Source organism: Diceros bicornis, chromosome 14, assembly GCF_020826845.1.
Source record: "Diceros bicornis minor isolate mBicDic1 chromosome 14, mDicBic1.mat.cur, whole genome shotgun sequence".
In the NCBI taxonomy this organism is placed as follows: Eukaryota; Metazoa; Chordata; class Mammalia; order Perissodactyla; family Rhinocerotidae; genus Diceros; species Diceros bicornis.
Window position 1 is genome coordinate 49522158 of NC_080753.1, and position 23691 is coordinate 49545848.

General features: G+C 41.4%; 1 protein-coding gene across 5 annotated transcripts in view; it reads left to right on the plus strand.

Moving 5' to 3' along the window:
• KIF13A (kinesin family member 13A) overlaps positions 1-23691 on the plus strand; it is a 201406-nt gene that overhangs the window by 70268 nt on the left and 107447 nt on the right. For 4 of the 5 annotated variants that reach the window (XM_058555190.1, XM_058555192.1, XM_058555191.1 and 1 more), the window contains exon 3: positions 15152-15164. The exons of the other annotated variant lie outside the window; for it this stretch is intronic. In XM_058555190.1, coding sequence (XP_058411173.1) covers positions 15152-15164 — 13 coding nt within the window. The remainder of the gene's footprint in view (positions 1-15151; positions 15165-23691) is intronic. 5 annotated transcript variants of the gene reach the window in all.

Sequence of the window (23691 nt, forward strand, 5' to 3'; positions counted from 1 at the left end):
GTTTAATCTCCATGTATTTGTGGCTTTTCTGATTTTCTTCCTATAGTTGATTTCTAGTTTCATACCATTGTGGTCAGAAAAGATGCTTGGTATTATTTCAGTCTTCTTAAATTTATGGAGACTTGTTTTGTTTCCTAATATGTGATCAATCCTGGAGAATGTTCCATGTGCCTTTGAAAAGAATGTGTATTCTTCGGTTTTTGGATGGAATGCTCTGTATATATCTACTAGCTCCATCTGTTCTAGTGTGTTGTTTAAGGCCAATGTTTCCTTATTGATCTTCTGTTTGGATGATCTATCCGTTGGTGTAAGTGGAGTGTTCAAGTCCCCTACTATTATTGTTTTACTGTCTATTTCTGTTTTTATGTCTGTTAATAATTGCTTTATATATTTAGGTGCACCTACATTGGGTGCGTAGATATTTACAAGTGTTATATCCTCTTGTTGGATTGTTCCCTTGATCGTTATGTAATGCCCTTCTTTGTCTCTTTTTACAGTTTTTGTTTTAAAGTCTATTTTGTCTGATATGAGTACTGCTACCCCAGCTTTCTTTTCATTGCCATTTGCGTGGAGTATCTTTTTCCATCCCTTCACTTTCAGTTTGTGAGTGTCTTTAGGTCTGAAGGGTGTCTCTTGTATGCAGCATATATATGGGTCTTGTTTTTTTATCCAGTCAGCCACCCTATGCCTTTTAATTGGAGCATTTAGTCCATTGACGTTTAAAGTAGCTATTGATAAGTATGTACTTACTGCCATTTTTTGACTTTTTTTTTTCCTCAGTGTTTTAGTAGTCCTTCTCTGTTCCTTACTTCTTCTATACAGAATTGATGGTCTCTTTAGTTTGACCTCTGTCTGAAAGCTGTACTCTTTAACTCCCCTCCTCCCTCCTTTTATGTTTTTGATATCATATCTAACCTCTTTTTTGTGCATTTGTATCCATTACGTTCTAATCATGGAAACAGATAATTTTTCCTCTTTGTGGTCTTCTCTTTTCCCCTTAAATCAGTCCCTTTAACATTTCTTGTAGCACTGGTTTCTTGGTGACAAACTCCTTTAATTTTTGCTTATCTGGGAAAATTTTGATCTCTCCTTCCTTTTTGAATGATAACCTTGCTGGGTAGAGTATTCTTGGCTGTAAGTTTTTTCCTTTTAGCACTTTAAATATATCATGCCATTCTCTTCTAGCCTGTAAGGTTTCTGCTGAGAAGTCAGCTGATAGCCTTATGGGGTTTCCTTTGTATGTAACTTGACATTCTCTTGCGGCTTTTAGGATTCCCTCTTTATCTTTAATTCTGGACATTTTGATTATGATGTGTCTTGGTGTGGGCCTCTTTGGGTTTATCTTGTTTGGGGCTCTCTGTGCTTCCTGTACCTGGATGTCTGTTTCCTTCCTTAGGTTAGGGAAGTTTTCATCTATTATTTCTTGAAATAGATTCTCTGACCCCTTGTCTCGCTCTTCTCCTTCCGGGACACCTATAACACAGATGTTAGTGCGCTTGATGTTGTCCCAGAGGTCCCTTAGACTGTCCTCACTCTTTTTAATTCTTTTCTCTTTTACCTGTTCAGCTTGGGTAATTTCTTCTAGTCTTTCTTCCAGCTCACAGATCCGTTCTTCTGTATCCTCTACTCTGCTTTTGAGTCCCTCTAATGAATTTTTCATTTCCAGTATTGTATTCATCATTTCTGATTGGTTCTTTTTTATATCTTCCATTTCTTTGTTGACATTCTCACTGAGTTCATCTATTCTTCTCCCCAGATCAGTGAGCATCCTTAACACTCTTAGTTTGAACTCTCTGTCAGGTAGGTTGCTCATTTCTGTTTCACTTAGTTCCTTTTCTGGGGTTTGTCCTGTTCCCTTACTTGGAATGTGTTCTTTTGCCTCCTCATTTTGCCTCTTTCCCTGTGCTTGTGTCTACGTATTAAGTAGGTCAGCTACGTCTCCTGCTCTTGGATAGGTGACCTTATGTAAGTGATGCCTTAGGAGGCTTCCAGTGTGCTTCCTTCAGTTCTCAATGTTCCAGGGGTGGCCCCTATGTGGGCTACGTGTGTCCTTCTATTGTGGCCTGTTAGCTCTCCCTATAGGCACCCAGGGAGGCTGAGTTATGCTCCTGGCCAGCTGTTGTTATGCTCAGCTGCTTGTAGTTGTTGTGGGCCCTTCAGTCTCTTTATCAGGTGTGGGGAGCCCCAGCACAGTTGGCTGTAAGTTCTAATACCACATTTGTGTTGCAGTATTTCTTTTAAGTGAGTAGGCCCCCAGCGTGGCAGGTTGTTAGGCTCAGGGCCTTACAATTGCTGTAAGCCTCTAGCCTATTAGGTCTCTTGTCAGCTCTCTGAGGATTGCAGCTGGGTGGGGCTGGCCTCAGGCACAGGAGCACCCAATTGTTTCAGGCTTTGGAAGGTGGGGCAAACCTCCTATGTGGGTCTTTGAGAAGCACAAGTCTTCTGCAGCTGACAAGCCCTGTTGCCCACAGGTCCACACACACAGTCAACACAGTCCTGCCCCGTGCGAGCGCCCCGACCTCCCCAAGCGGACCCAGTCTCACCACGGCGGGAGCCCCACACACTCCGCCACCGCCCCACACTCTCCACCCGCTCCTTGTGCACACCCTGCCCGCTCAAGTCGGCTCACTTGCCAGGCTGCAGAGAATCCAGTCACCAATCTATGCAGGCCCACACGTTGCCTGAGGGCTTGTTGTTGGGTGGGGCCAGTCTCTAGGGTGGGCTGCCTGCCCTGGCTGAGCTGGATTAAATCGGTGCTCTTGTGGGTGGAGCAGACCCTGGGCTAGCAGGCCCCAGGGAGAACTCCAATGGCGTCTGTGTCAGCACGCCCACACCAGGCCACAACAATGGCCGCCGCCAATGTCCCAGTCCCTGGAGAGGTCTCACCCCTCACCGAGATGCACTCAGGGCCTATTAGGTGAGTCTCTTGTCACCAAAGCACTGTGGACCTTTCTTTCTGGTGATTTTAGGATGCTTTCTGGAACGGGTGAGTTTGTGTGCGGGCCCTTTAAGAGCCAGTTTTAGTTTCTTTGTGAACCGGGTTTTCTGGGGGTGCTCCCCAATGCTTTAGTAGCAGGCACAGTCAGATATTATGCCGCTGGTGTCGATTGTGCTGGGTCCACAAAATGCCCACAGCGGGGGCGCTCCCCGGCTCAGGACCCCGGGCCTCCAGGGAGGGTGCGTACCTGTGAGCTGCTCCCGGCGGCCGTGAAGCTGGCGGCTTGTGAAGGCGGCGTTTTTCCTCTCCGGAAGGGGGTCTCTGCCTCTTCCACCCCAGTTAGGATTGTCCGTTGTTGCAGGAGTTTCTCTCATCCAGTTTTCAGTTCTGTCTCAGGGGTAATTTTTCCACGAGTAGTTGTAAATTGGCTGTGTCCACGGGAGGAGGTGAGTTCAGAGTGCCGCCATCTTGACTCCGCCTCCGAGGTGCTTAATTCTTGATTTTAAATCGAGAAGTGGTGGGGGCCGGCCCGTAGCTAGCGGTTAAGTGCGTGTGCTCAACTGCTGGCGCCCGGGTTTGGATCCCGGGTGCGCACCGATGCACCACTTGTCAGGCCATGCTGTGGCGGCATCCCATATAAAGTGGAGGAAGATAGGCACAGATGTTAGCCCAGGGCCAGTCTTCCTCAGCAAAAAGAGGAGGATTGGCACGGATGTCAGCTCAGCGCTGATCTTCCTCACAAAAAAAAAAAAGGAAGAAGAAGTGGTGCTTTGTGCTGCATTTTTCTGAAAACCTCACTGCATGATACTTTTGAAGACACAGCAAGAAAATTGCACGAGAGTCATGTTTTCTCTGCTGAGTGTGGTTTTGGTTAACCTAGCGTGAGTTCTTGCCAGGCTCGCCCGACTGGGAATTGCAGCCATGGCGATTAGGCGAGGGAGCTCTGAGAAGTGGCCTGGAGAACACTCCATGGAGAGTCTGGACCCTACCTGTGGGCTTCACTGAGGCCGGTGGCGCACAGTGGTAGTCAGCTGTGTTGGGCTAGTTGGGAAGAACAATTCAGGAGTTATTTTTCTTGATAATATTAGGAAAAAGGCAGGGAAGCTGTTATTAACAGATAGTGATTACATAAAACAATGTCTTATAACTTGTAAAACTTTCCATTTGCTTTGCGAACCCATTTTAATTTTGGAAATATATAGACCATATGAACATCATTATGTTGGATTAGTAGTTACTGTGGATATACTTGTGTATTCACCTCAAGTTTTGCATTTTACTGTAACCTTTCTTTATGAACCAGTTGATTACGTAGAAATGAAAATTTCCTTTGAAACTTCTACTTGGCTTCTGGGTAGCAAATTAAAAAAAACTTTCAGGGGCCAGCCCCAAGGTACAGTGGTTAAATTTGGCGTGCTCCCCTCGGGCAGCCCGGGTTCACAGGTTCAGATCCCAAGTGCAGACCTATACAACTTGTCAGCCATGATGTGGCGATGTCCCACATATAGGGTGAAGGAGGAATTGGCACAGATGTTAGCTCCGGGCTAATCTTCCTCAGCAAAAAAAAAAAAAAAAAAAAAAACTTTCAGAAGGACCATTTCTTTTTCTTTTTTAATTTCAATCCCTCAGGGACAGATACTTTTGTAAATGTTGGGGGGCGGTGGGCATTGTGGCATTTTCCCTCTAAGGGAAGGTGAAAGTGGCCAATACCTTGGAAAAGATTCTTGTTTCCTCTAGGACCAGTAACAGTTCATGGACTGCCAACCCTCAGACTACACTATGAGGAGCATGGGGTTAGGTAGTATTTCCAGATTTTGTCCAGTAGTGACCACTATAAAGGAACAAACTCTGTGTGTCTCTACTCTACCCTCAATACTTCTGGCCACCAAATGTGCAGGGTTTTTTCCACACCAGCCAATTCTCCAATTCTCTGCGGGTGCCAACTGGCTGTCGTACAGTTCAACTCAATTCTGACACTATCAACTTGGAGTTAGCGTCAAATCCCCCAGGTTAAGGCCTCAGTCCCACAAGACTGCGCCCACTTCAGATGCAGTCGCAAGTCTCAGGGCGTCACCTGAGCTTCTGACTGACTGTCTATAAATCAGAGGTTCCTACGACCCCCTCCTCGGGTTTGATAATTTGCTCCAGCGGCTTTCAGAACCCAGCAAAACAGTTTACTAACTAGATTGTTGGTTTATTATAAAAGGATACAACTCAGGAACAGCCAGATGAAAGAGATGTGTAGGGCAAGGTATGTGGGAAGAGACGCAGAGCTTCCGTGCCCTCCCTGGGTGTTCTACCTCCCGGCCCCTCCACGTGTTCAGCAACCTGGAAGCTCTCTGAACCCCAGCTATTAGGATTTTTATGTAGGCTTCTTTATGTAGGCATGATTGGTTAAATCATTGGCCGTTGATGATTGGTTTAACCTCCAGCCCCCACCCCTCCTGCAAGTTTGGGGTATTTAGATTTTAGGCTCAACTTGAGTGACATTAAATTTTTTTTTATTAAAAAATATTTTTAACCAACAAAATTTTTATTAGAAGCATATTTACTGTTACTAGAGTCATAGTGGAGATGAGCCTGATATTAGGAGAGGCGGGTAACTCACTGGTTCACTGGGTTCTTTAACCAGAGTTCATTGAATACAGATTATTTGCAAGCCATTTGACGCACACCATGAGGGCTTCGGTCAGTTCCGTGTAGGGGGTCACCACTGCATATCTTCCTGCTTAGTCAGCGGAGATGGCCTGGCCTGTATCGTTAAAACTTGAGTCTTGCTGGGTGGCGGACAGATTGTACACAACTGCAGGGACACAACTGCAGGGAAAGAAAATGATGATTAAAAAGAATTAGAATGTTATTGTATTTACACACGCATACAACTGTGAAACATGTTTTGGGATCATCAGAGTTTTTAAAATAACAAAATTAACTTATAAAACTTGAATCGTTTAGGAAACCTCCAGTGGAAATTGTAACACTTGGCTGTTATTCACTTTATTTCAGAAGTATATTGCTTCTGTTATAAAGCTGATACATCTTTACTACAGACAATGTCTTTGACAAAGACTAATAAAATGGTGCTTTTTTTTTTTTTTTTTAATCACCTTGTCTCCCTATTCATTTCAGTGGATTTCAATAGTGAAACTGTCAAACTGGCTGATAGGGCGCATCTTACATTGGCAGTGTGGTTCTGCTCTTTGGTACTAAGTTGAAAATTCGAGTATCATTTTGGGAGAGGGAACCAAAGACTGTTTGCGCCCCCGGGTTCTGTTTCTACTGCTGACCCCTCACCTTTTATTGCCAGGTTTTCGAGTCCTTGAACAGTACTTCTAGGTGCTTCAGCTAGTGATAGGGTGAATAACGACTACTTAATAGACTGAAAAAAGAAGTGACACATTTTTAAATATTAGATCATTTTTAAATAAAGACTATCTTTAAAATTTAAATCATTATTCCTGTGGCCACTTGGTCAGCTGTTGTGGGAGTTTGACTGTACCCTGTAGTTAGGGGTAGCCGTACGTGGGAGCAGATTTCAAGTGCGGTCAGCCCGATTAAGTATACTGACAGGTTTGCAGCTATGCACCTGCTCTTGGCTCTTTGCTAAAAAAATTAATATCATAGTTTAGTTCTTATAAAGTTGTCCAACTTTATACACGTTTACCTACTTATTCCCAAGGTTTTTGTTTTTTTCCTCTCTATTCTTTCCCTTCCTTCATCATACATGTTTTCTTAAAAACCTTTTTCTTTCCTTACGGGAAAAAAAGCCCTGTTATAGAAGTGCTCTCCTAGCCAGAAATCACCATGTCATTGACGACATAGTGAGCACTTTCCCCCTCAGAATTGTAATGTCGTACATCCCTTTAAGGTACACCATCACTGAAGTAAATAGAGTGACAAGGCACCTTTCAGGGCCTGGGGTCTTCTCCCAGCCCCTTGCTGGCAGCTCTGTTGCTGCCAGGTGGTCCTCGAGCTGCTGACTCTCCCAGTCGTTCTTATCTTCTCAGCAAAGACACTGGAGACTCAGGACATTTTGTATTCACTTTTGTGCTGGAATATTCTTTTTTCTCTAAAACAAATTTCCAAATGTTGAACACATTTTGAACATCTTGAACTGTTTTTTTTAAAGAGTGTGATGACCATCCGTGCATCCGTTAGTGCACGCCAACAGTTATCAACATTCTGCTGTCCTTGTTTAAAGAGCGTATTTTTAACGTCGTGTTTCCCTCTGTTTCTATGAAAATAAAATTTCTCTATTGCTAAAAAAAAAAATGTGCTCTCATTCTTCAGCTCCCAGTAATTTTTTTTCCTAAATGAAATTTAGTTTGAGCTGTGATGACATTTTGCATGTATTATTTAGGAGGGCTGTTTGTTGTAACAACAACAATAGCATCTAACATTTATCGAGCAATAACCGTGCACCAGTGGTCACCCTCGCCATGCCGGTGGTCCCTCAGCAGCCTTGAAGGAGTGCTCTTCCAGACCCATTTTATAGATGCAGACACTGAGGCTCGGAGAGGGTAATAAACTTGCCCAAGGTCAACAGAGCTATGTGGTGACAGAGCTAGAGTTGTTTGGCTCCCAATCCTCAACTCTTCGCCACTGTCCCCTATTACTTATTGTAGAAATTCCACCCGAATGTAATTATGCCAGAAGGATGTAGTCCAAATATACCAAAAAATCAAACCACTAGTCTTTCCCCTCCAGTACAAAATTAGTTCAGTTTTTGATTTTTATTGAAAATGAGAGCAGGTTAAGTGGAATGGTAATTTTTTTTAAAAGAAGCAGTTTTCTTTAAAGGAATATTGGGATTATCGCTGTTTTGTTTTTAACTTCAAATGCATTTGGAATTAAAATTTTAAACTCAACAATATATTATATATTGAGATAACTGAAGCCGTTTTTCCCTTCATTCATCTCATCAGTCTGCTTTAAGGCCTGTGACGGAAGTACCCTATGAAGTCCTTCCACGCCACGAAGCGGTGGTTCCATCCTTGCAGATGTAGGGGGGAGGCCGGGGGTGGCACATCAGTCAACAAGTCTTACAGATTCTTCTTTCAAATTGTCTTTTTGTTCTCTCCTTTCTATCCTGCTTTTTCTCTTGCCTTTTCAGTGGTGCCAACTTACACACCACGAGGGCTGTGGTTGGTGCCAAGAGGAGGGTTACCAGTACGTATCTCACTGCCGACTCTGTAGATGGTGTGGCCTCTATCACACCCTCCTAAAACAGATCTGCTTGTGCTGTTCTCATTGCTTAAACCATCCATGGCACTTGCTTCTGGAAAAAGTCAAAGTCAGTGTGGCCCTCCATGCTCTCTACACTTTGGTCACTATTATTTCTGCTTTATTACTCTCAATTACCTCTATCTACTTGCTGTTCCCTGAACACATCCTATACTCTTCGACTTTGGTTCAGCTGTTCCCTGCCTAAGATTTGCTCCCAACCCATCTACGTGCATGTTTTTGTGGCTTTATTCATAGCCCTCTCCAGTGGTGCTCAATTTCCTTCTTCCCTGGTGGAAGTGTGAGTTTGCAGCCTTCTTCTAACTCCGCACTACCCTGTCATTCCTTTCTTTCATGTAAAAGGCATTCCTCCTTTGAGATTCTCCTACACATTCATGAAGGACCTTGACACACAGAGGGCTAATTGATGCCATTAACCACAGGGATGACCCGTGTGGACATGGATGATCTGCAGTGTTGAGCATCCACATGGATTGCTATTCAGTACACTAGTCTAGGCTCAAAGAGCTTTCACTAAATTCTTCTAGACTCAAGAGAGACGATATACTATAGCTATTAAGAGTGGGAGTGCTACATGGGCCGGCCCCGTGGCTTAGCGGTTGGGTGCCCTCTGCTGCTGGCGGCCCGGGTTCGGATCCCGGGTGCGCACCGACGCACCGCTTCTCCGGCCGTGCTGGGGCCGCGTCCCACATGCAGCAACTAGAAGGATTTGCGGCTATGACATACAACTATTTGCTGGGGCTTTGGGGGAAAATTAAATAAATAAATAAAATTATAAAAAATAAATAAATAAAATTATTAAAAAAAAAAAGAGTGGGAGTGCTACAGCCAGAGCCTGCCTGGGTTTGAATCATGGCACTGCTGCCAATTAACTATGTGACATTGAGCAAGTCATACAAACTCTGTATCTCAGTATTTTTCATTTGAAAGGTAATAATAAAGGGAGCCTTATAAGGTTATCAAATATATTAAATGCATTGTCAGGTAGAACTAACAGAAACATATCTGAAACATAGTTAGAACTCCATAAGTCTTAGTTATTAATTAAAGTAATAATCATCCATTCCATTTCACAGACATGCAGCTATGACCAGGTTAGAGTTTACCACTCTGAAACAGCCTTCCTCTGAAATATTACATCTCATTCATAGACTGTAACCAGCATCTTTGCTCTTTAACTTTATCCAGACCACGAGTTTCTTACCTTGCTGTTTTCTCCCAGTCTGTCATCCTCTTCCTGACTTTATTTCCTCTCTACCCAACCCGTGCCTTCTCGGGTCTTCCCATTGATCCCTAGCAGCCCCTCAGCAACCACAGGGATTGTGTTCTTGAAAAGCACCACAGTTAGCAAAATCTAGGGGTGGCAAGATCACAGTCTTATAGGAAATAGGAGGTTCAGATAAAAACAGTTTTAAAATGACACTAAGCACATATCTTAAACCTAGTAGATTCTAGAAGACAATACTGTTCCAAAGCAAACCAGGTATATTGGTGTTAAAAGTCTGCACTGATAGGTAACACTTCCCTTGAATGAATTGGCTTCTTCACGTGTTCAGAGAATTTTGCTCTAGCTTCCTGTAAGCTTTGTAATCTGCTGACTCGAACTCTTTTTTAAAGTTTTCAAACCAGCCTTTGTCAAGGAATTTAATGTTTTTGTATTTGCATTCTTCTGATAGGTTTCAAAGGCTCTTCAAAATGCATATGTAATCTCTTCTACTTTTTATAATTCAAAGAAGTGCTTGTTATATGTTTTAAATATACGAGTGTGTTAACTTGTTGGTACACAAGTATATAAACTCATCTTCAAACTACAGTTAATAAATCCTGGTTGAACATGGCCTTTTACACCCACCTATCCGACAAAACCCCAACCCTGTATCATCCTACATCCCATCTTCTCTGTTTCTGTGGCCAAATAGCTGAGCTCGGTGACAGAAAGGTCCTACAACTCTCTGGTCTTCAAGTGGGCCATGTACTCTGATGCTTTTGGCACAGGTGCTTCCTGCTATTGGATGCCATCTCTTTGCCTTGTCAGCTTGATGACTTTGTCCCGCCTTCTAGATTCTGCTCAGGGGTTTTCTCCTCTGAGAAACTTGCCCTCTTTCCCAGTTGACCTCACCCTCCTTTGGGGCTGCTGCTGTGTACATCACATTTTATTGTACTAGATGTGTACAAGTTCAGTTTATTGTTGTCTGAAAGACAACATGTCTAATTTATTTTTGCATCTCAACAGAGTGGGTGATAAATATTTGTTGACAGAATATAGCTCTTCGTTCATATCTGTGCTGTGACACTTATCACAGTCCATTTAATACTTATGCATGTATGTATCTGTTTCTCTCACAAGGTGTTAAGCTTCTTGAGGTTGGAGACTATGCTTCATTCCTCTAAATATCCCTCAAAGCACCTATAATGTGCAGTGTGGGAATTGGTGCTCGGTAAATACTTGCTAGTTAACAGAGTTCTTGGATGATATTGATGACCCAGGGTTTAGTTCTCCAAGCTGGAAGTGATAATCGGGGGCTTCGTAAAGAACATGTCCTTAGACTAATCTCTAGGAACCAAGTATCGTTTAGCTGGACATTTTTCAGATATAGGTTGTGACAATTTCCAACAATCAGTCAGTAAAATAATTAATACATGGAAGCCAAATTTCTGTTTCAGAAGAAGATACTGATCATTCACGTCTCTTGAAGTACTGGCTGATGTTAGTACTGGCTGTTGTGCACATCGGGGTCTTTGGCCATTTAACTTCTAAGTAGCTAGCTATGTTCAATAGGCTGTAAATAATGGACAAAAGACCGAAAGACTCCAGAAATCTGTTGGTGTGAAGTATGGGGAAAGAACTCTAGCTATACAGGGTTGTTGTAACATATGTAACATATTGTAACATATTATACTGCTTTCTTTATTTCATTGTCTTATTAAACTTTCCAGCTCTGTACTACCTACTAAATTAAATACCAATTCCTCATTTTGAGACCTGGCCCAATATAGATCCAACTTATCTTTATAGTCCTATTTCCTAGTGCTTATATATATCTTCTAGTCTCATCAAACTGAACCTGCATTTCTGAACTTTGTTGATCTCGGAAGCTTTTGAAGGCTTGACCCTTGTTAATAGCCTGTTGGACTTCTCTGTGTGAAATGCTGGTCTAGAGAAATAATTATTTTTAAATAAGTCATTGGAAATAGTCTACAATTTCTAACAGTCTCTGAAGTCTTCCCTGCTATTAAATGTAAGCAGTCTTGCCCCAAAATTGTGGGATCATGGGATTGTTGTGGTGATTGAAGTAAATCCTCACATCTGGATTATGTTTAACTCACTAAAAGTAAAAAATTACTTCTGAGTTCTTGTAATGCTTTCAGTCCTCCATGAGTATGTGAGACTGGGGACAGAGATCATGAAAGTAGCATGTGGCATGGCCTCTGCTTTCAAGAGGTTTGAATCCTAAGGATACACAAGTTCAAACACAGACAAAATTACTGAAGGCTACAGGAGTTGTGTGCCAGTAAGCGCTAAGCTGTTTTGGTGACCATAGGAATCCTGGAGTATCAGAGGTGGTGAAGGCCAAGGTGGTCTCAAAGAATTGGTGAGGAGTTGAGAGAATTGAGCCTTGAGCTGGGTCTTAGAGAGTAGGAAAATTTGATCAGGCGGAGTGGAGAGACAGAAGTGGGATAAAAGCATGGAAATTATGTGAGTTGTGTGGTGAATACACATGGTGTGGGTGACTTGAAGAGATGCATTGACTCTCTTGTCCCAGGAGAGAAGGGAAGCTTCAGTGTTTTGCAAAAGAGAGCAACTATCAGTGTAGAACTGCACCTCCTTATTTTCTCTCCAAATCCTGGTACCTAGACACATTACTACCTTGCTGGCTTCTAAAAATGTCGGATTGTGTTCAGTTTATTTGTTTGGAATACACACACAGAAATCTCCTGATAACTTACAGAGGTTCACATAATTAAAAACAGGGAGTTTTTTGAGGATGAATGAGAGGGTGAGCAGTGGAGAGTGGTCAGGAGTACACATGCCTTTAGTCAAGAGTCAGTGGAATGCTCTGTTTTCTAATGAGTCAGCCACCAAGCCTGTGTCTGCGGGTCATGAGGTCTGTTTGAGGGAATGTTCTTTGTAGTTCACTGGATGTTGGCTTAGCCACGGATATTGCCTTAGCCTGGATATTGCCTTAGCCTGGATATTGCCAGGGAATTGAGCCATACAGGTGTCTCAGCAATGGGCTGGACCTGACAGACGGAACTCTTTGTTGATAAGACTTTATTGAGGGCCGGCCCCGTGGCTTAGCGGTTAAGTGCGCGCGCTCTGCTGCCGGCGGCCCGGGTTTGGATCCCGGGCACGCACCGACGCACTACTTCTCCGGCCATGCTGAGGCCGCGTCCCACATACAGCAACTAGAAGGATGTGCAGCTATGACATACAACTATCTACTGGGACTTTGGGGGAAAAATAAATAAATAAAAAGACTTTATTGATATAATCAACGAAAGGCCATAATTTTTAGAAAATATATTTAAAACTATGCTTTTGATAGATGTTTGTATTATTCATCTTTTTTATATATATGTATGAAAATTTTTATCTTTATAATATCACATTTTCTGTATTTGATTATAGTATCACTGTTACTCATATTGGGACAATTTTTCTTCAGAACTACCAAAGAACGATATATAGCCTCTGGGGATTGCAGCAGTAAACTATGGTTCAGAATTAGGATGACTTAGTTGCTTGTCACCTAATTGACACCTCACGGAAGGTTTACCAATTAATGAAGTACAGTTGTGATGCACTGAATGACAGAATTTTCCTTCTGTAGTAAGGATCCTTGTTCTAAAGTAAATGATAAGTAAAGTTAGGTAGCATCAGATGAACTTAGTAGCTTCCCTTTTCCCTCTGCTGCCCAGTCTCCATTTATTCTTAATAAAAAGTCTGTAGTCAGAAACACAAAAGAAGGTAGCAGAATTATATTGGCATTCTCATACTATGTGCTGTCTTTCTAAGTGAATGGGATATACTTTTAAAGTACTTAAAATGCTGAAATAGGATTGGTTTCCTAAGAAGAATAAAGAAAACCATATTGGAATGTCAAGGAAGAAAGGATAGATAGCTTTATTATTAGACAGCTAAGGAGGTAAATATACTACTGGTTACAAACCAGCACTTGTTCTTTGTGCTGGTGATGATTATTTGATAGTTGTGACATAAAGGAAGCACATGAGAACTCTGGAGAGATCCCTGGATTCCTTTTAGTGTGTTCCACCCCCGTTAGGTTACTTGGTTTATTGTAGCCTCAATGTGAAACATATATTTTATTAACTTGGTCCATGCTGTAACATATGATTGCCTTATTGTAACCCAAGTGACTTTGCTTTGCTTTGTTAAATGAAGTAGTGATTTAAATGGCTTTGAAAAATAAGGCAAGCAACATAAGAGAAGGCTTAGTCAAAAGTGTTGTGCATGAAGTTTTCATTATTATTCTACCTGCTCAGAACAGATGCTTTCCAGAGCAGTGTTCCACTTAAGGAAATTTTCTTGGCAGAAACCTCAGGCTCTATATACAGAGCAAGTATCCATGGCTTTCCTAGAATTAAAAACACTCATGCGTTTTTATTACAACATCTATAAATGTTTATCTTGTTTTGAAGGGCAGACACACAGAATGTTGGGACTTGCTTGACAGCAGCCAGGACACCAGTTACTCTAGACAGAGTTCCCCCAGAAAGCCTGAAGACAAAGTCACGTTCCCATGGTGCCTGACTGTCAGCGGTGATGACATGAGGGCTCGTTTCCTTTCAGCTACTTCATAGAATTTCAGGAAGATGATGTTTCAGCTTCCTCCTTATAGGAAGGTCATGATTTTCTTTCCCTGGATTTAAAAGTTTAGATTTGTCTGCCTGGTTGTGGAATCCATGGACTGTCTGTCCTTGCTGCTGAGCTCTGGGTTTTGTTTGGGGCTCTCAGAGCTCTCTGAGGAGTGTTGGACTCAATGATGGAGAAAAGGCACTATGCTATTTTTGCCTGCACCTTTTGATTTCCATGCCCTCTGCCCTGGAAAATCCGTTTTCTTATCCTCATGATTCTGTTCCCTATGAAGAAGGGTTAAAGCCGTGGAACAAATTCCCCTGTTCCTATTTAATAGTAATTTTATAGTTTATGAATTGATGATATTGGAGGCTAATTCAGAATAACCACATCAGGAAGGCCAAGAAGTGTCATAGGATCACGTACTATAAAAATCATAGTATAGCCCTTAATTTTGTACACGAGGAAAACATTTACAAAGCAAGTCTGCCTAATGGTTTGTTACTTTGAAAACTATTTGCTTTTCAGAGTTTTCTCCGGGTGCAATTTCAGTCATTTTTGAGTTATTAAAGTACAAAAATGAATGTTAAAAAAGTGCATGTGTGGTTGGTGATGAGAGAAGGATATAACTTGCTAATAAACTTCTATTCAAGGTTGAAATATGTGAAAAATTGTCATCTAGAACTATGGTTTTTAAATGGGAAAAAGTCCCATATAGAATATTTATCAAAGGAAATGTACATATATTTTAATACCAACTTAAGAAAAATTTAAGTATGAAAATTGTTTTAAAAGTATTTGACCACATGCAGTATAATTGCAGCATCTTTCTTTATCTTGATGCTCTTCTGTTGGCTTTTTTTAGAATCATTAAAAATACTTCTGAGTGACTGTATCCATTCTATTAAACCAGGAAAGAAATTCATTATGCCTGTGCTGTGTTTTTTTAGCAAATATAAGAGTTTATCACTTCAGGCAGTGAAGTGAATTTGGCTTCTGATCTTTGTGAAGTAGCGTGTCTTTCAGATCATGTTATCAAGATGCTGAGTTTCCCTTATGTTTTTTCTCTTTCATTGCTTCCCTCTGATGTGGCTGCTGTGTTGACAACCCTCTCTACTTCTGCTGCTGAAATTTTTTGTTTCCATCATAAGGAAACCTCCCAAGGTAAGCACTTATGTGGAATTTGGCATGCGTGCTGGCTAACTGTGCAAAAATCTAGGATTTTATCCATCACAATAACCCATACGGAACATCTTACCCCTTGAGAAGAAAAATCAGCATTCTAATGTAAAACTTAAACCACAAACAAATAATTAATTTTGGTAGTGATATAAATTAGAATGCTCCTCTCCATTTATAAAGCACTTTCATACATTATTTCATTCTTGGAATTAATGCTCTGGTCCTCAGAGCAAACCTGTCAGGTTACTGTTCTATTTTATTGATGATGAAATGAAGCTCAGAGAGATGAAATAGCATGTCCTAATTCACAGATTGAGTAAGTGGATGAGCTGGGACTGTACAATATCACCACCTGGAAAGTGGAAAGCCAGCCCTAGTGGTCTAGTGGTTAAGATTCGGCACTCTCACCACTGCCACCCAGGTTCGTTTCCTGATCAGGGAACCACACCACCCGTTTGTTGGTTGTCATACTGTGGTGGCTGCATGTTGCTGTGATGCTGAAAGCTCTGCCACCAGTATTTCAAATACCAGCAGAGTAACCCATGGTGGACAGGTTTCAGCAGAGCTTCCAGACTAAGACAGACTAGGAAGAAGGACATGGCCACCCACTTCTGAAAAAATTGGCCGTGAAAACCCTATGAATAGCAGTGGAGCATTGCCTGATACAGTGCCGGAAGGTGACAGGATGGCACAAAAAGACTGGGCAGGGTTCTGCTCTGCTGTACCCAGGGTCGCTAGGAGTCAGAATCGACTTGATGTCACTAACAACAAAGAAAGTGAGAGGACAAAAATGATAATATCATAGAATGATAGTGTGGTAACTATGATTATTAAGTGGGCAAACTATCTTTTCTGTGTCCTACTAAGAATAGTTGATATCATCATTAGATAGAGTTTCAACCATCCACCAATTCTATGTGCTACATTGGAGTTTCTCGCCAATCACCAAGTCCACTAATTGGAATTGTCCACCTTGCTCTGGCCAACCTTTGATGCCATGTTTACCAGTGAGAAGCCCAAAAGTTAGAGAGTAGGTGGGGGAAAAGTATATGAGAAGCCGGGGATCTGAATGACCAAATCCTGAATAATTGAAGGCTGGTTTTGTTACCGGTGACTATTTTATTGGATGTCAAAGGGACACTTAGTGCCAAAAGGAAGGAGAAATTTGACCAGCCCCTGACCAATGATACTGATTATAGATTTGGTTTCTGAAATGGGATCAAGACAGGCTACACCCACACACATTACATGGTCAGAATCTAAGACAGTAAGGATCCAGAATAGATTAGGCTGACTTACCTCTGGCGTTATGAAGGAAAATCCAATTTGGCTTTTGGAGTATGGAAACCCACTAAAATGCTAAATGTTATCTTCTATGTTTATTGAAGGCAATATAGGATTTTCCTTTGACACTATGTAAGAGTTTCAGCTTCAGCAGGGAAGGCACACAGCGAACAAATACTACGAGATTTTTTAAGAAAGAGGAAATATATAATATTGTAGAAGTATGAGCGCTGTCATCCTGGCCAAATCTGGGGGATTAGGAGGTTCTCTCTGAGCAATTATTGATATGGATATAGTCCCTGAAATTTCGACCAAAACAGTGTCTCTGCTACTCAGAAAGGTGTGAGTTCCCCTTAAGTACCTCTTCTTTCCCTTGCTATTGGTGCCTAGAGGTTTCAGAACAGACAGTCCACCTTGTGATATATTTAATTCTTCCCCCACAAAGAAGGGCAATGAAATCCTGAACAATTCCACATATGACTGCTTAGTGAAGGAGAAGCAATGAAATGAAAGAGACACAAAACATGTTTTTTTTAAAAATCACTAATTGCTTTATACGCAGAAATGTTCTGGTTTCTTTCTATCCAGGATATATAGCTTAATGGTTTCACTAGGTATCATTATTGATAGTTCCTAAGAAGTGTCATGACATTTTCAAAATATAACGAATGTTAAATCACCACGTTTAAATATATCTATGCATGCCATATGTGCCATAGGGCACATGTAGAAAGTACAAAGATCGTCTTGAAATCAAATAAGTAACACAATAGAGTCAAATTTTTTAAAATGACACTAAAATAGTTAAGGCCTTGTCCTGCAGAAACTGTAAACATTGAAAGCAAATGGGAAAGGGAAAGGTGTTTTTAATGATGATTATATAAGCATGAAATTTTTTTGATTTAAAACAATGAGATTTTGACATGAATAATTAGCAAAAGCATCAGAGAAGACTGGCTGGTTCAATTTAACACATAATTATTCCAGGCAGGGGACAAGTGCTGCATGAATCAGACCCAATCCTAGCATTCTAGTGAGGGTGGGATAGGGAACATATGCACAGTATAATATAAAATCAGTTTGTTAAAGGGGCAGAATATTTATGGAAGTCGTAGGATGACGGGTCCTGTTCTGACTTCTGCAGAACTGAGGACAGCTAGGACTGGACAAAATATTTTTTAATACTTTTATGCTTTAAGGCACTGGAGAAATACCAACTTAGTTGGGGAATTGCCAGACCAAGATCCAAGAGAAGGTGGAAATATAGAGAGGTGAACCTGTCGTTTGGGTGTATGCCTTTCAGTTAAAAGCACCTTAAAGACAGAGCAGTGTTTCTGACAGCCTTGCAGGGCCTAGGAGGTTCAGGGGGACAAAAGTTTTGAAGTTTAGGATCTGCCAGAGGTGGAGTCCTTGGTAAACTCCTTATACTTTGGGTTGGCAAAGTGGATTGAGACCCAGCCTTGGGTGGGGTATAAAGGTGAAACAGCAGTAAACCAGTCCTCACATGGATTGCTGTGTGGCTGTTGCAAGATCCTTGTCTGATCCAGAAAAATCTCAAGCACTAAAATTGGATCAAAGTGATCCTGGAGTGCAGGTCCCCATAGGCACCTGGAAGAAGCAAATGTAATCTTAAATCTCTAAAGATTCCAAAAACCTTTTTAAAAATACAATGTCCAATACACAATCAAAGATAAACAGGTGCATTACAAGATAAGGCAACATGAACAAGAACTAGCAGAAATAATAAAAAGTAGAAATAGACCCACAGATGCTTCAGAGGTTCGAATTGTTAGGCATGAACTTTAAAATATCTATACTTATTATATTCAAACAGATAAAAGATAAAACTTTTAAAATGTTGGAGAGGACTGAAAATTATAAAAGGTGACAAAACAGATTTGGCAAATAACCCAATAGAAATTCTCACCCTGACAAACCCTAAACCAAAATTAAGAACTTAGTGTTAGGGTTTAACAGCAGAACAGATCCAACTGAAGAGCGAATTAAATAACTAGAAGATAGGTTAGCAGAAAATATCAAAATGAAGCGTAGAAGAGACAATTGGTGCTGGAACTACTGAACATGCACATGCACAGAAATGAATTTAGGTACAGACCTTATACCCTTCGCTAAAATTAACTCAAAATGAATCATAGATCTAAATGTAAAATGCAAAACTATAAAACTTCTGGGAGAAATTATTTGAAAAACACACCTGATAAAGGTTTGTTATCCAAAATGTACAAATAATTCTTAAAACTAAACAGTAAGAAAATGAACTACCCCGTTACAAAAAGGGCAAAATAACTGAACAGACACCTCACCAAAGAAGATATACAAATGGCAAATATACACATGAAAAAAAATGCTCATTATCATATGTCATTAGGGAATTGCACATTAAAACAACAGTGAGATACCACTACACACCTATTAGAGTGACTAAAATCCAAAAATCTAACAATACCAAAGCTCCTGAGGATGTGAAACAACAGGAACTCTCATTCATTGTTAGTGAGAATGAAAAGTGGGATAGCCACTTTGGAAGACAGCTTGGAAGTTTCTTATAACACTGAACATATTCTTATGATATGGCTGAGCAATGATACTTCCAGATATTCACCCAAATGAGTTGAAAACGTCTGTCCACACAAAAACCTACACATGAGTGTTTACAGCAGCTTCATTCATAGTTGCCAAAAACTGGAAGCAACCAAGATGTCCTTCAATAAGGGGATGGATACACAAACTGTGGTAACATCTGTACAATGGAATACTGTATGAGCTATTAAGCCATGAAAAGACATGAAGAAACCTTAAATGCATTTTGCTAAGTGAAAGAAGCCAGTCTGAAAAGACTGCATACTGTGTGATTCCAACTATATGACTTTCTGGAAAAGGCAAAACTATACAGACATTTAAAAAAATCAATGGTTTACCTGGGACAGTGCCCGTAGCACATGGCAGCTACACAATGACTGTTGAATGAATGAAGAAAGGAGAGAGAAATAAAGAACAGCTGGAGCAGAAGGGCACTCACCGGTTTAACAGAAAGAAAGTTCAAGTCTAGCTAAATTATTAGTCCCCTTCACTGACAGACAGAGCCACCCTGCCAGAGACTGAGCCAGAGAACACTCTCAGCCCTGACTCCATTCTCAAGAAAGACCCAAATGCCTGGCTGGTCCGTGATCCTAATGCTCCTCTCTGGCCTGATGCAAAAGGGATAGTGCCTGCTGGACCTTACAAATCGCACCATCAACTTGGATTCTCTTGTCGTTAATTTGTGTTTCCTATGGAATATTTTTTCATGTAGTCTGTGTTTGGGCCATTGTTGAAATTATGTCTAATTATGTGATGATGGTAAATAATAATTACCTCCCTGCCATATGCACTGTTTCTATTATGTTTAAGGATTTTGTGCCTTTTACTAACAAGTGTTCTAAGGTAGGAGTGCTGATTAGGAGAAAGCAGGGAATGTCATTTTGAACGTTTGATTGAATTATCACTATTTCTACCCAACTGCTATGCAGGAAAGGTCTCACATTCTTTATGTCAATCCATGGAACTATACTCTTAGAATGTTATTTCCATTGTTACTATTAATAATAGCTATATTTAATTTAGCACTTACAGTATGCCAGATCCACTTTGTTTTTATTTTTTTTTTCAAACAATTTATTTATTTATTTATTTTTTACCCCAAAGCCCCAGTAGATAGTTGTATGTCATAGCTGCACATCCTTCTAGTTACTGTATGTGGGACACGGCCTCAGCATGGCCGGAGAAGTGGTGCATCAGTGTGCGCCTGGGATCTGAACTCGGGCCGCCAGCAGCGGAGCACGTGCACTTAACTGCTAAGCCATGGGGCCAGCCCCCCAGATCCACTTTAAATCCAAATTAAAATTCAGTGCAAACTTGGGTGCCTTCAGAGAAGGAAAAAAAAATCAGTGGTTGCCAGGGTGAGTGGGTGGTGAGGAGGGATGAATAGGTGAAGTACAGGGTTTTTAGGACAGTGAAACTGTTCTGTGTGGTACTGTAATGGTGGATATATGACATTATGCATTTATCAAAACTAATGGAACTGGACAGCTCAAAAGAGTGAATGGTAATATAAACTCTGGAATTTAGTTATTAATATTGGTCAATTGTAACAAATGTGACACACTAATGCTAGTTATTAATAGTAGGGGAAACTGGCAGCAGGTGCTTGTGAAGAGGGAGTGTATGAGAACTCTGCACTGTCTGCTCAATTTTTCTGTAATCCGAAAACTTTAAAAAATAAAGTATTAATTATGAAAAAAATAATGTAATTCATCATATTAACAGAATAAAAAAAAGAACCATGTGGGGTCGGCCCCGTGGCGTAGCGGTTGGGTGCACGCGCTCCACTGCTGGCAGCCCAGGTTTGGATCCCGGGCGCACACTGGTGCACTGCTTGTCAGGCCATGCTGTGGCGGCAACCCATGTCAAGTGGAGGACGATGGGCACAGATATTAGCCCAGGGCCAGTCTTCCTCAGGAAGAAATGAGGAGGATTGGCGTGGATGTTAGCTCAGGGCTGATCTTCCTCACACACACACAAAAAAAGAACCATGTGGTTATCTCAGTAGATGCAGAAAAAAAGCATTTGACAAAATATAACACTTATTTATGAGACAAACTTGCAGCAAGCTAGTAGTAGACAGAAAGCTCCTCAACAAAGTAAAGGGCATCCATTAAAAATCTACAGCTGTTGTCATACTTAATGGTAAAAGATGGAACACTTTCCACCTAGGGTGGGGAATAAGGCATGGCTATTGATGTAGCCACTTCTATTCAGTATTGACTGGAGGTCCTAGCCAGTGCAGTAAGGCAAGAAAAAGAAATAAATTCAGATTGAAAAGGAGGAAGCAAGAGCATCTTTATTTATAGACAATAGGTCATATACTTGGAAAACATTAAGAAATCTCCAAACAAGCTCCTAGAGCTTACAAGTGGCAAGGTGGCAGGAAAAAGGTCAAAATATTAATTGTATTTTTTTGTACTAGCAATGAATAATTAGAAAATAAAATTTAACAAAAGCCCAATAATTTACAGTAGCTTCAAAAACGTTAAATACTTAGAGATGTACTTAGTGAAAGCTAGGCCTGGTGGTCTAGTGGTTAAGATTTCATGCTCTTGCCACTGTGGCTCGAGTTCTTGGTCAGAGACCTCCACCGCTCATCTGTTGGTTGTCATACTGTGGTGGCTATGTGTTGCTGTGATGCTGAAAGCTATGCCACGGGTATTTCAAATACCAGCAGGGTCACCCATGGTGGACAGGTTTCAGTGGAGCTTCCAGACTAGGACAGACAGGAAGAAGGACCTGACCACCCACTTGTGAAAAAAATGACCATGAAAACCCTATGAATAGCAGCAGAGTACTGCCTGATACAGAGCCAGAAAGTGAGAGGAAGAATAGAATGAATAGGATGAATTTGGTTTGGTCATTGGGGAGGCTGGAGGTGATTTCAATAAAATGTGCCAGAGAGCCAGGAGCCAGGCCCGTGGCTTAGCGGTTAAGTGCGCGCGCTCCGCTACTGGTGGCCCGGGTTCGGATCCCCGGCGCGCACTGATGCACCGCTTCTCCGGCCATGCTGAGGCCGCGTCCCACATACAGCAACTACAAGGATGTGCAGCTATGACATACAACTATCTACTGGGGCTTTGGGGAGAAAAAGGGAAAAAAACAGAGGAGGATTGGCAATAGATGTTAGCTCAGAGCCGGTCTTCCTCAGCAAAAAGAGGAGGATTAGCACGGATGTTAGCTCAGGGCTGATCTTCCTCACCAAAAAAAAAAAATGTGTCAGAAAAGAGGTAATAAGGGCCTGCACTAGTGTGCTGCCATGAGACTGGAGAAGAGGAAGGGAAGAATTATCAGAACATTGCTGAAATAAAGCATCCAGGGCTTGGATGCTGACAACATATGGGAGAAGACAATATAGCAGAAGGAGTCAGAGATGACTCGAGTTTGAAACAGAGAATGACTGAAAATTCAGCAGAATTAAAGAAAAAAAGAGCTGGTTTGGCTCAGGGAGAAGTTGATGGGTTCAGTTTTAAAGTGGGTTGAATTGGAAATGATGGCAAAGCATCTGATAGAGATGCCTAGCAGGTTGTACAAGGTTTGCAGTCTCTGCCCTAGAGAGGTCAGGTAAATTCTTGTAGGGAGGAGATAGGAGGTGAAGGCAGGGGTATCTATTGTGTTGTCAAGGAAGAAAGGATTAAGTGCAATAGAAGACAGGAGAGAATAGAGACTAGCACCTTGGGACTCATCCTGCTCTGGGGAATGGGAAGAGGAGGAGGAGCCAAGGAAAACTAAGAAGAGACTCTAGGCACTCATGTGTGCTGCATGTGGGGGTGGCATTAGGATATTTACACTTGTTCTCTCTGAATATTTACACTTGTTCTTAAAAGTTATTTTTTCTAGTGTTGTATTAGGACAAGAGAAAAATAAAGATATTCTTCTTGTTGACTTTTAAAAGTTAGATTGAAAATTGTTGATGTAGTATGTGTGTGTAGCATGTTAGAATGGAAAGGGACATTTATACAAATTTGTATTTTTATGGATTGTCTTGTACTGTGTATTTGGATTTTTCTCTTTGGGAAGTGTTAGATTTTGTAAATTGTACTCCTAGGCAGAGAAACGTTTATTTCAGTGTAGACCGACTGCAGACCTTTTAATCCTTTCACCAGTAGCATATCATGCAATGTTTATGGGAGTGTGTTCTATTTCCCTTAAAAAGAAAAGTGAGGGGGGGCCGACCCGTGGCGTAGTGGTTAAGTGCGTGCTCCACTGCTGGAGGCCTGGGTTCGGATCCCGGGCGCGCACCAATGCACCGCTTGTCAGGCCATGCTGTGGCGGCGTCCCATATACAGTGGAGGAAGATGGGCATGGATATTAGCCCAGGGCCAGTCTCCCTCAGCAAAAAAAAGAGGAGGATTGGCATGGATGTTAGCTCAGGGCCGATCTTCCTCACAAAAAAAAAGACAAAAAAAAAAAAGAAACGTGAGCTTTTAGACAAACGTGGAGACACCTGCTTTATGCCTCCTCATTAGTTTGAACAGTAAAGAGCCTTTGTCTCATAATTTTTGGAGTTGAGGTAGGTGTGTTTTTCCATATCAGTGTGACTGTAGTTTTGAGTTCAAGGTTTTTGTCTTAGAGGTATTGCAAATAGAGGCAAAAGCGGGGAACTGCTTGTTCGTTTAGT